This window comes from Perca fluviatilis, chromosome 7 (assembly GCF_010015445.1).
Source record: "Perca fluviatilis chromosome 7, GENO_Pfluv_1.0, whole genome shotgun sequence".
Lineage (NCBI taxonomy): Eukaryota > Metazoa > Chordata > Actinopteri > Perciformes > Percidae > Perca > Perca fluviatilis.
The window spans coordinates 19,290,763-19,304,012 of NC_053118.1; the positions used below are offsets into that span (position 1 = coordinate 19,290,763).

General features: G+C 41.3%; 1 protein-coding gene across 1 annotated transcript; it reads right to left on the reverse strand.

Moving 5' to 3' along the window:
• Positions 1 to 98: 98 nt before the first annotated feature.
• Positions 99 to 7,254, reverse strand: tnxba (tenascin XBa). Its single transcript, XM_039807364.1, has 15 exons — positions 7,134 to 7,254; positions 4,801 to 5,705; positions 4,573 to 4,704; positions 3,242 to 4,474; positions 3,000 to 3,122; positions 2,721 to 2,864; positions 2,498 to 2,617; positions 2,090 to 2,245; positions 1,867 to 1,979; positions 1,640 to 1,772; positions 1,391 to 1,542; positions 1,201 to 1,297; positions 942 to 1,103; positions 687 to 850; positions 99 to 581 (listed from the first exon to the last, which is right to left on the reverse strand). Exons 2-15 carry the CDS (start codon positions 5,576 to 5,578, stop codon positions 483 to 485), a joined length of 3,606 nt encoding a protein of 1,201 aa, XP_039663298.1. The 5' UTR covers positions 5,579 to 5,705; positions 7,134 to 7,254; the 3' UTR covers positions 99 to 482.
• Between the last annotated feature and the right edge of the window lie 5,996 nt (positions 7,255 to 13,250).

Consider the following 13,250-nt stretch of genomic DNA (forward strand, 5'->3'; position numbering starts at 1 on the left):
ATCTTGTAGCGCAGGGAATGAAGAAACTGTGTTCCATCAAAGGCTTTGGGTGTTTTAATTCACTGTTACAAAACCCCCAAAAAACACACACTTCAGACTCACATTAGCCACATTTATTCCAATGGAGTGAGACAGTGCATATTCAATTACAGTAGTAGTGTGGTGGCATACCATGATGGTGCCCAAAAAGGTATTAGAGTCAACTGTTGAAATGGACAGGTCAGGCAGAACAGTAGGACAGGATACAAAAAAGTTGCAATAAAACATTTCTCCCCTCTTTTGGTATATTTCCAGAAAAAAACAGATCAGGAAAAATAAGTTGTGCATTGAATTAAAAGTGCTGATAGCTGTTAAGAGCTATCAAAACCACTGTACATGCAATTTCAGTTGGAAAAAGTGACATGCAGCAACTGTGAGATCCTCTGTCTTCTGGATTTCTGGAACTTTAAATCTCTGCCAGATGTATGACGACTGATGTATCGTTAGCCGTGAGTTGCAGGAGAGAACCTGGACGGTCTGAACTTCATCTCAGCAAAGGGAATGGAGGAGTCTTTACCTTTCCAGTCTATCCAGACTATTCCCTATCGGAACAGAAACGTAAAAGTGATGATATCTGGTTAGCGTGCTGTATCATAGAAGATAAAGTGTTTAATGCTCATTTGTCCAGGTAGAGAGTGGAATTGTACCTGATTATTACTGTTGATGCCATAAAGACCGTTGAGGTTGGTCTTGTAGCAGTTCTTGTACCACCAGCCTCCCATGTAAGCCTTGGCACAGTGGATCCCCAAAGGATCAGAGTCCTTGTCCCGGGTTGAGAATGGGCGTCCATTATGGTACCTCATAGAGTCGCCTGACAGAGAAATAGTGACATTGAGGTATGAATTGTCAGGCATTTGCAGTATAATATAGTATACACTGCACATGCTCAGTAAAGTTTTCACCTGCAGTTCCAGTGAAGCCAGACACTGTAAGAGTATAGTGCTTCTCCACTGAATCAATGGAGAAATTGGTGTAGTGAGCGTAAGCGGTGTCGTTTCCAGATCGCATATCCACTCTCAGACTCACAGGGCCGGCACTAGTCAGGTTGTGAAGAAGCTCATTTCCTAATAGATGATGGAGATGCAGAGTGAACAGTTGAGCAAATTATTTATTTATTATTTGTTTGCATATGTGATGATAATGAGAATGCTTAAACTGTACCGAGCCAGAAATCTTCGCTGAGGTTTCCAAAGCCGGCGCTATATTCACTCCAGGTTCTGTAGAAATCTGTCTTTCCGTTCATCCTCCTCTGGAACACCTAAAAACACACAACAGATTGTTGCCTATTAACTTAACCCAATAATTCATTTTTTTCAGTGCAAGGTTTTCAGATGACAGCAGTTTGTCTCACCGTCCAGCCACCTCCATCCGTCTCCATGTCACAGTAGACTCTGACTGCTCCCCCCTCTTTTCCCTGTGGGTAGATATCCACCTCTCCTGACTGCAGAGCTCCGTTCAGCAGCTCCTGAGAGCACTCGGTAGGGAAGGGGAAACGCAGTTGGCCTTAGAGATAAAAAAAAATAAAAGAATAATTTAGTTGTTAAAAAGTATCTGTAGGGCAGATAAATGAGCAGGGACTGCATTACAAAGAATACATCACCTGTGATGAATTCTGTGGTAACAACAGACGTGTATTGCCCGTCTCTCTCGCCTTGAACCAGAACAATATAACGTGACATTGGCAACAGCCCTGTCAGCTTATACTCTGTGATGGATTGGTCCAGGATCACCTCCTAGTGTTTACACAGACAAGCACACAAAGTTAGGCAATTGTCGGAGCTCTCTTTTTACTGTACGTATGTGCCAATAATGAGGAATATTATTCACCTTTGTCTCTTCTCCTGCCACATGGTAGATCAGTCTGTAGCTGTTATAAACAACGGTGGTAGTTTTCCATGCTATCACTGCAGAGCGAGTACCCACCTCACTGGCTTTAACCACTGAGAGAGACAACGTTATATTTAGTTCACTCACGTTTAACACACAAGCTCTGTCGACTTTAGCAAGTAAACAAACCTCATCTAACTTCATTTCCCCCCTCTCTTCTCACCATTAGCAGTAGAAAATGTAGTTGAGATGGCCATGCTCTGCAGACTGTCCTTCTGGCTCAGGACTTTGACTGTGTACAGGGTGCCTCTCTGCAGGCCTCTCAGCTGGTGCTCTACTGAGTTTCCAGACAGCATCACTGTCACTGTCACATTAGGAGCTGTGGCAAGAAGGATAATTCATTGCACATAGCTTAGTCATGGGGTAAAGGTATATATTATATTTTTTGGGCATTTTCCATTTTATTAGTGCAGATAGAGATGAAAGGGGGGGCCCAGGTGGGGATGTGACACACAGCAAAGGGCCGGAGGTCAGATTCAAACCCGAGCCGCTGCCAAGGCCTACATGGGGCACACTCTCTACCGGGTGAGTTAGAGGTTGCCCGTCACTGGGGTAAAGTTGCCACACTCACTTTTGGAGGACTCATAGCTGATGATGAAGCGGTCTACTTTCCCCAGACTGGGTATCCATTGCAGCACAGCTCTGGTATCTGTCACATTAACAACTTGCAGATGTGTTGGAGGGGCGGGCACTGCAGTCAGGAGACAATCCATAGTGTGTTTATTGGTGTTTTGTTTTACATGTTAAGACAAAAAATTAGCTGTACATAACAGTAAGCTTATCTAACTGTGTACCTGTGGTGATAAGAGATGTGAGAGTGTCACTCTGGGCTCTGCCTTGTGTAGTAGTTAGAGTGATAATGTAGGTGGATCCAGCAGAGAGCTTGGACAGAACCACATGAGATTGCTGAGACTCCACAGTCACAAAACGGCTCTCCCCTAATAGGATGATACATCACAAATATCACACTGAAACAATTAACACTTCTCAAAAAAAAAATCCCAATGACATATAGATACTTAGCAATGGGATTTTGACCTGAGCTGCAGTATAAAGGCAGGCCTTTGACAAACCTGTGACGATGTTGGTGTACGTGACCCTGAAGCCTGAGAATGCGGTCTTTGGTTTGGACCAAGAAACAGTGAAAGAAGACTCTGTTACATTGCTGAAAACCATTTCTGTGGCTGGCTCAGGACCTGGTGAAAGAAAACAAGGGTCATTTTATTCACATTTTGCTGCTACCAGTACTGATGCTGTCCCTGGTAGAAGTGGAAGAGTTATGCTTCAATGAAAAATGTAGTACAACTGTATTAACCTGTAACTGCAGTTGCTCTATGAATCTTTGATCTCCTCTCAGCTGCGGTGCCATACACATGCAGGACATAGCCTGTGTTTGCCCGAAGGTTACTGAACTCCACAGAGCGTACGCTGCCAGGGACCACCATAGAGATCCTCTTTGTTTCTGATTTGCCCCGAGATCCAACAGCTTTACTGGAGGCGGCAGTTGTGTTTGTGCTCTCGCTCTGTACCTGGACTTCAGTTGCATTCTTAGCTGCGCTGACCTTGAGTCCTTCAAGAGCTTCCTCTTCAAACTCCTCGTGGTCGTCTTCGTCACCCTCCGTCCGGGGTTCTCTTCTGATCACTGTGAAGTTCTTAAACATCCCTTGCGGCGCTGACCATGTGACAGTGAAGCTGTAGGAGGAGACATTCACAACCTTTACAGAACCTAATCCAGATCCTCCCGTCCTCTTTGTGCTCCCAGAGCTATGGATAGTTGTTTTATTCTGCAGAGCTCGAGTCTCGCCCGACGTTGCTGCAACGGTTGAATTAACTAGATACTGACTCTTCTGTGTAACCTTCTCTTTTCCAATTTTGCCAGCTTCAGTGTTTTTGTTGTCAACAGATTGCACATCTGTAGTGTCTACTTTGACCTTCTTGATGCGTTTATGTCTAGATGATTGAGTAACATTCTTGTCAGTCAGTGTGGACTGCTCCAATGTCTCCTTCCCTGTTCTGGTTTTGTTTGTTCCCACAACCTTGGTCAGAATGGTCACAATTTTAGCCGTGCCATTAGATTTCTTCACATTACTGTGGGTTACATTGGTTTGAGGTTCATCTTTGAGTTGGTCAGATTTAGGCTGTGTTTTACTGACAGTTCCTTCCTTAACAAGCTTGAGGTCTGTTTTTTGGACGACCTTTTTTGAGATCAGGACTGTTGTTTTGCCTTTGCGGGCCTCTTCCTGCTTTCTTCCCTCATGTTTCACAACAGTTGGGCGACTGGTCTTTGTGGCACTTGAAGAGTCTTTAATAGTGCTTTTTTTAACTGAGGCTTCTTGTTTTGCTTGTGTTTTAACAAGACCTGCTTTAGCATTAGTAGCCACTTTGGGTTTAGTGTCAGTCTCTTTGGCTTCAGACCCCTTCTTCTGCTCTTTCTTCTGGATGAGTGTGTGCTCTATTCTGGTGGTTTTCTCCTGCATATTTTCCTTGTCTTTGTTCACCTGCAGGGTAACTGTTTCCACGGCTACCTTGACTTTTCCCTTGGCGGCTTCTGAAATTTGCAGAGTAGAGGTTACAAGCAAAGCATGAATGTGCGAAAATATGGCTCTCCAATACTACCATATCCAAATAATGCAGACTCTCACTTACTTTTATTACACTCAGCTCCTTGCGCACACTTACTGCAGTCTGGACCCATGAATCCCTGTTGGCAGATACATTTTCCCTTCTCACATTCCCCATTGCCACTACAGTCATTTGGACAATTTGCAGAACATGGACCTGGGTAGCAAGAAGAATAACCAACATTCCTAAATCCACATCTCTAATTGAGTTGTGTCAAATATAATAATCTGGTGAATATGACAGAATACATACATTTTTCTTTAATAGAGGACATCTCTCTTTCCAGTCGGGCCACGCGTCCTTTCAGTGCAGACATCTCAGCTTCACATCCCCCGGTGCAGCCACCAGGCAACAAGCTGATCTTATGCGTCATCACCAGAGGAGCGCCAGGCTTCAGCTTAAGCTCCTGCTCATTGGCATTGCTAGAGTCACAGCCATCGCTGATAACCACCTTGATTGGTTGTGCAAGGGCAGGCTTTTCTTTTGTGGTGGTGGCGGTGGGAGCTTTGATTACAGCGCTCTGATTGGGAGAGGACGTGACCTTATCTTTGTCGGCTGCAGAGCCTCCGGCTGAAGCGGCCTTTGCTGGCGTTGACAGAGCAGTTTGAACTACTGTGGGGGCAGCCTTGTCTTTGGTGGAGGGGGATTTAGCTACAACAGTCTGATTGACGAAGGCTGTGGGCTTGTTTTTGATGGTTTTAGCGCCACTGGTGGGAGCAGACTTTGGGGATGTTGACTGAACATTTTGAACTACAGTTAGGGCAGGCTTGTCTTTGGTAGCCTTGACTTCACTAACTGTAGAAACCTTTACTGCTGGAGTGGAGAAAACGGTCTGATTGACTGTGTTTGGCTTTAGGGTTGGGCGAACGGTCTGTTTGGCGAGAGTAGCAGTGGTTTTTGGTTTTAACAGGGTGAAAACGGGATTCGGTTTGGTGGCGTCGCTTCCTGTGGAGTTTCTCCTCTCATTGGTTGGGGATTGAAAGGAGGGACATGGGGTGAGAAGGAGGAGAAGTCCTAGAATAAACAGCATTTTGAGCCAGCAGCAGTAGCCAGAGATGGTATTGCCTTTGGATCTGTATGTATGTTACTGTCAAATTATGAACTCTTTACTCTTTATTTCTGTGACCACTTGTAAAGGGGAGTATGTCAGGTCTCTCCTAGAAATGAAAGAAAATAGAAAAAGCTGAGTTATAAGTTTAGTTTAATGCATGACATTTTAAGCCAATTCATTTTACAACTTTTTTTTTATCCCAAGAAAGGCTTTGCTGAGCATACATACTATTTTTTCAGCCAGCCTAACATTGACAGAGTTCCTATTTACACTTTGATGCTCTATTGTACAACCTTCTACTGACTATTAAGATGCTACACTTAGAGCAATTTCAGGTTTTGTGCCTTGCTCAAAAAGTAACCTGACAACAATGTCTAAAGCAAGGTACAGCAATACTTACTTTTTCCATTCTGTTTGAAAAACTCATTTTGTTAACCTTTTAGAATATTGTCTTGTCGAATTTCTAGGCTACAGGTTCTCTAAAGGTTATATGCTGTGATTTGACATTTGAGAAGGTTCACTAAGCAAAATTATGCACAATGGACTGATGCATAAGAGCATATATAAATATTTCTAAGATACGTTTTTGCATGTGACTACACATCTGTTTCTTGAACTTTCTTAATCCAATTTTCCCTGAGCCCCAGTGCAAGACGTTGGAAAGAAATGGTATCATGAAATAAAAAGTACAGAGTTGACATATCAAACTAAACAAAATGTTCATGAAAAATTATATTATAAACTCTTTTTTTAAACTGTCTACTGTTACAAGTGAAGAAAAAACAAATATAGGTTAAATAATTGAAACAGTGTTTGAATCAGCCATAATAGGTAATTCAATGGCTTGCCAAACCAAATAGAAATCTAAATTAGCTGATTTTGAACAGGAAGGAAGAAGGTGACTTGGTAGAGACTATGCAGAGAGGTAACAGAGAGTCACTGTATAGAACTGTCGGACACTGTACGTCTTTCACTATACAGAAGGTTACATAATCCGCTGCTGCCACAACTCAGAAAACCACTAAAAGACCCGCCTTGGCTTTAAAACTGCAGAAAATCAAATAAATCATGCAGCATGTAAACAAATCAGGATGCTTTGCTACACAGCAAGCCATTTTTAAATGTAGCATTGGAGTAAATTAATTAACTGCCTAATTGGCAGTATTAACTGAATTAATAGGCACTTTTTTACTTACTGTAAATAAAATATAAATTGTCATACTAGCACAGTATACATTTTTTATAATGAAAGGTAAATAAAAATAGGTATAACTATGCCACATTATGTGTGAACACTAAAAATTAATATGTGCACCACTTACTGCAACTAGTGCAGTGTAACTGTTTAAGGGCTTTTTAGCAACTAAAACATAGTACAACATGGCCTATCCTCACAAATAATAAATTAAGCTACACTATAAAGGCATTTTGATGTGAAGAAATATCATACATCAAAGTGGAGGATATGAATCCATTCATTCAAATGACAGCAGTTACCACTCTAATATGATAATATTAATAAAAATGAACTTACCAGAATAATGACTTAGCTCTTGGCTTTATCTCTTCCTTTGTGTTGCTCCCTCCATCTGACTGGAAAAGCTCACACAGACTTGCTGGATATGATCTGGGAGGAAAGAGGTGAGAGAAAGGACCACCACTAGAAAGGAGGAGAGTGATAAAGTGTGCTCCTACTTAAGGACCCCCCCCCCCTTTCCTCCACGCCTAGTGGTCCCACTCTCTCTACCACCATGGAAAATATTTGTATTGGACTTAAAAAAGAGTGGCTTTTTAAAAAAAATTCTTTTACAGATATGTGCATCAAATATGATCAAATACCCTCTTGCATTTTGTAATGTTTCTATACATTTCCCTGCTAGATTAAACAATTTAACTTCAGTGATTCAATGATTTTTGGTTAACATGAATCATAAATCACTTTGAGTACAACATTGTGTTATCTAATATAATGTAATCAGACTTTTAGTGAAAATGCTGAAATTGCAGTTTTGCTCTGAAACTGTGTACAGCACATGCCAGGACATTTTATTTTGTTCTTCATGTACTGTAACACAAAAATAGCATGCATGTTTCAGCTTTGCATGGCTGATGACAGTTATTCCAGTGTCTGCTGTACTGTATGCAACTTGACTTATACCCGACATCGCGAACACCTAGACGCTTTGATTGAATAAAGCCCTGCTCTGAGAATCATGATTCAGCTGGAATACATAGCATAACACTGCAGGTATTCAGTGAAGTCTGTGGGGGAAAGGAACCTTTCCCTATATGAATTGGCTGTTTGTTGCAAGTAATGAGATGTAACTACGTGGGAGTTATGTAAGTGACCCAGGTATCCACCAGATTTAAGGAATGGTCTGTGAAGGCTCTAAATCTCTGACCAAATGGCCACCCACCATCCCACCTTTAGTTGACCACATGAAGACAAGTATATCAAGGCTCTAGAGCAAACAGTGCATAAGTGACATTTTACAGAAGAGCAAAAACTAAAGTTTATATCATTGGAGCTTTTTTATATATCCAAACATAAGAGCATATATAAATATTTCTAAGATACATTTTTGCATGTGACTACACATATCTGTTGACCTTTCTCTCTTTCTTAATCCAGTTTTCCTTAAGCACCAGTGCAAGATGTGGAAACAAATGGTATCATGAAAAAAATGTACAGAGCTGACATATCAAACCAAACATAATGTAAGATACTCTGACATCAAACATGATTACAAATTTGTTGAATTTTGAGATGTTCCTGTGAAGTCATATAAACAGACACAACAGACTGCAATTTCAATGTATTCACCCAATACAAGGCATAGTTCCAAAATAGAAAATCCGCTCTAATAAACCTCTACACACCAAAAACTAACAGTTAAAATGTAATATCCAAGAAAAGTGACAAAAACATTCTGTTGCAGCAACTTCTAACAACACTCATATGTGTCATGCCCATGTCTTTGAGAATACAAATTGCTGAGTGAGATAAATACATTGTAGATGCTACAATGTACTAATGGTCACTCATCCTGCATGAGTCTAATGTGTGGTTAATCTATATATGATGAAATATATTTTTGCCATCAAATTATTTAGTCACTAAGACACTAAGCATGCAAAACCATTTTGCATGACAGCTGTGACCAATGCTGAAGAAATCTATCTCTCGTATTCTATTACTGTTACATGTACTCGCTCTATATATGTTACAGTGTGGGAATGTAAGAACTCTCACAGTAAAAAAACATATTTACCAGTAGATATTTTAGTTGCAAATGTGTTGAGCTGGCACGTTTGTCTTGGCAAGTACACCATGTTCTGATACTGAAAGACAACTAACCTACAGTGCATTACTGCAGCATTGCAATGTAGTAGACAATACATTGATGAATAATGTAGTTATTATGGTTATTCCAGGTATTTGGAAATGTCAAATGAACCAACGTGACATCATGACGTCGCGTAAACATACACGCCACTTTCATTTTACAGTTATCTTTACGCATTTTGAGCTATCCACGTGTATGTCTACACTGTATACAGTATACAGCGGACGGGTTGGGTTTAGGAAAAGAATAACGGGACGCGGGACAACAACGGCACGGTTGGGTTTAGGAAAAGAAGAAAGCGACAGTTGGGTTCCAGAAATGTGACACGCAGGACACAATCCCTGGTCTCCTGGGTGAAAGTCCTGTGTTGTTTGACCCATCCACCACCCCAACCAACCTCCCTTTGCGGATTTTCGGGCTTTCATACTACTCGCTACCGTAGTCACTCTTAATGCTACGTCATCTTCTTATTGAGAATCGTGCTGTGATCACAAAACATGCTTCCCATTGAAATACATTAGTTTAAAAAACGTGCGAAATTTCGCTGGAAAAAAACTAACAGAGTTCTTTTCTCAGGAGAACTTGGCGTAAATTGACACGCAATCGCAAGGTAATGTAAACACGCTAAAAAGCGATTATGCGTCTTGATAACACACCAAAATGGCATACGAATTGGCGTGTCATACATACGCTACTTATTGAGATCAGTCTGAATGAACAGCGGATGTTGCACAGTGAGCCAGTCAGCACTATGAGACGGTACAGCACAGGAGCTGGTTGCTGCTTGCTTTTAAAGTGAATGGTACTTGAGGGGGGTTGTGTATGAACGTTCTCTCTCACATAATGCCTGATTTACAATTGGATTTATGTCAAAGCTTGGCCGGTGATGGATAAATCATTTTGTGGATGAAAGTAGAGGAGAGAGGTGATGAAGAGAGACATACTGGAATGATAAAATCATGCATTTTGGTCATACCAAAGAAACTGCTGAAGATAAAGAGTAGCTAAAAATTCAACACAATTAAGAACTAAATGATACACTTCACAAACCCATAACATGTTAATCAGACATGATCAAAATATACATAAAAATCAACTACACATTGATATACAGTACAGGCACATATATGCACACACATCTATTCACAAGCTAAACTACCTATACACATTTTTACCAAGATACACCTCTTTGCAAAATGAGTAGCCTTGCATTCACACCACAGACACACCTTTATTGTGACATGCACTGTTTATCTGTTTATAACTTTGAATTTGGGACCACTAGGCCTTTTTCCCAGCAGACATTTTGACTTGTCATAATAGGAAAAGCATGTTGCTAATAACATTAACAATGGCTCTGTGCTTTTCTCTGTGTCCCATTAAGTCATGACAGATTCACAGTGTACTAGCAGCACAATACCAGGACCCTGAAACTGAAGCAGCTTAATGGAAATTAGCCATCATATATTGTATCATGTACATCTATTTTTTTCCAACTGTGACATGTCAAAATGTGAAAAAAGCCTATTTACACATAACATACCAAGTCGCCTTGATATTAAGATGAAAAACAGAGTAATTGTCAGTGTAGTGTGGACGCCTGAGTGGGTGGTCCCACTCCATCAGTGCCTCCATCTGCTGGCAGCCTCCAGGAACAGCTCCGCCTTCACTCTAGTCCTTTCCACACCATAGACCACCCTCAAACCGCTGACCCTCTGATGGCCTTTGGAAAAATGGCTGAAGCCCCTTCAACAACTAAGGCTACTGCACACCTAACAAAATACACCTGGTCGTACGAGTACATTTCACAATTCCCCAGCCAATTTCACAGTTAATGCTAGTTGGTGTGTCACAGTAGGTGAGTGTGTACTCGTGGAATAAGTGTATTCATGGCAAATCTCTTGTGGCAATTCACAAATCAAAAATATAAAACAAATTTGTCTTTGTTGAGAGAATATTTGTATTTTATTGAGGAATAACTACTACTATTGATTGATTGCGATTCTAATAATCACAAGCACAGGTCTACACTGCTTAGTCATAACAAGCCATTGATTACCTTGAGAAGGCTACAGTACAAAGAAGACCAACTGTGCGGTTGCTGTTGGCTACTGGTGCACTAAAGTAATCCCAAGATGAGCATGTGTGATGCTGAAGTCTGCGTAGTTATTTACCCTTTATTGATTCAAATGTAATGAAATGTCTAATGGCAACGGCTGAAACAGTGCAGGCATTGATCTGGCAGTGATTGAAGTAATGGTCAGTACTCCCGCGTTGCTTACATTGGACCTGGCCTTAGAGATTAGAATAATATAAGCACATAAGCCCTTGCTTGTTCCTGGCCTCTCCACCCATGCCTCCCTCCTCCTGCTGCACGGCTCCCTCCCACTAGCCTACGTTTTTTACCCATTACCTCTCTCTGCATCACCCACAACTCAAAATGTATTACATAATTGCACTGAGTATCTTCTGCAGCATGTCTCTAAGTGTAGCACATTTATTAAGACGAGGTCTGTTAGCTCTCTAGAGCTAATAAAGAGCAATTATCCTTATGAGGTTATGATTGATCCAAATTCCTGTGTAACTCCACCAGGAGCAAACGAACCACTGTGCAGCAGACTGTTTTGTCACTTTATGTGTATTCACTGTGCTAACCCCAAACCCCAAACCACGCCCCCCCTCCCTTCTTCCTTACCTTGCAGATGTTAAGTAAGAAGGGGGGTAACTTTGAGAGGGGTTGTGTTGAGTACAGAGACCCCTCTCAGATCCTTTACTGCCAGTAAAAAAAAAAAAAAGGTAAATATTCAGCAGAAAAGCTAAATCAAACCACCAGTACTCCAAACTGAATCACACTATTTGTAAAGACATAAAAGAGCAACAACCACAAAAATTCTGTTGCTGTGTTGAGTTCTATTTCAAATAATTATCTTAACATGTATGCATCTAGTTAATGCTCCAAACAATTATACACATACAGTGCCTTGCGAAAGTATTCGGCCCCCTTGAACTTTTCGACCTTTTGCCACATTTCAGGCCTCAAACATAAAGATATAAAACTGTAATTTTTTGTGAAGAATCAACAACAAGTGGGACACAATCATGAAGTGGAACGAAATTTATTGGATATTTCAAACCTTTTAAACAAATAAAAAACTGAAATATTGGGCGTGCAAAATTATTCAGCCCCCTTAAGTTAATACTTTGTAGCGCCACCTTTTGCTGCGATTACAGCTGTAAAGTCGCTGGGGTATGTCTCTATCAGTTTTGCACATCGGAGACTGACATTTTTGCCCATTCCTCCTTGCAAAACAGCTCGAGCTCAGTGAGGTTGGATGGAGAGCGTTTGTGAACAGCAGTTTTCAGTTCTTTCCACAGATTCTCGATTGGATTCAGGTCTGGACTTTGACTTGGCCATTCTAACACCTGGATATGTTTATTTGTGAACCATTCCATTGTAGATTTTGCTTTATGTTTTGGATCATTGTCTTGTTGGAAGACAAATCTCCGTCCCAGTCTCAGGTCTTTTGCAGACTCCATCAGGTTTTCTTCCAGAATGGTCCTGTATTTGGCTCCATCCATCTTCCCATCAATTTTAACCATCTTCCCTGTCCCTGCTGAAGAAAAGCAGGCCCAAACCATGATGCTGCCACCACCATGTTTGACAGTGGGGATGGTGTGTTCAGGGTGATGAGCTGTGTTGCTTTTTACGCCAAACATACGTTATGCATTGTTGCCAAAAGTTCGATTTTGGTTTCATCTGACCACAGCACCTTCTTCCACATGTTTGGTGTGTCTCCCAGGTGGCTTTTGGCAAACTTTAAACGACACTTTTTATGGATATCTTTAAGAAATGGCTTTCTTCTTGCCACTCTTCCATAAAGGCCAGATTTGTGCAGTATACGACTGATTGTTGTCCTATGGACAGAGTCTCCCGCCTCAGCTGTAGATCTCTGCAGTTCATCCAGAGTGATCATGGGCCTCTTGGCTGCATCTCTGATCAGTCTTCTCATTGTATGAGCTGAAAGTTTAGAGGGACGGCCCGGCTTCGTAGATTTGTAGTGGTCTGATACTCCTTCCATTTCAATATTATCGCTTGCACAGTGCTCCTTGGGATTTTTAAAGCTGCGAAATCTTTTTGTATCCCAATCCGGCTTTAAACTTCTCCACAACAGTATTCCGGACCTGCCTGGTGTGTTCCTTGTTCTTCATGATGCTCTCTGCGCTTTACACGGACCTCTGAGACTATCACAGAGCAGGTGCATTTATGCGGAGACTTGATTACACACAGCTGGATTCTATTTATC

Excerpts from the sequence above, each read along its gene's own strand:
- tnxba (XM_039807364.1), bottom strand. The coding sequence starts at position 5,578 with ATGCTGTTTATTCTAGGACTTCTCCTCCTTCTCACCCCATGTCCCTCC. Across the intron at positions 1,543-1,639 it reads TACCACAGAATTCATCACAG|GCCAACTGCGTTTCCCCTTC; the intron begins GTGATGTATTCT and ends TTTATCTCTAAG. Across the intron at positions 1,298-1,390 it reads CGGATGGAGGTGGCTGGACG|GTGTTCCAGAGGAGGATGAA; the intron begins GTGAGACAAACT and ends GTGTGTTTTTAG.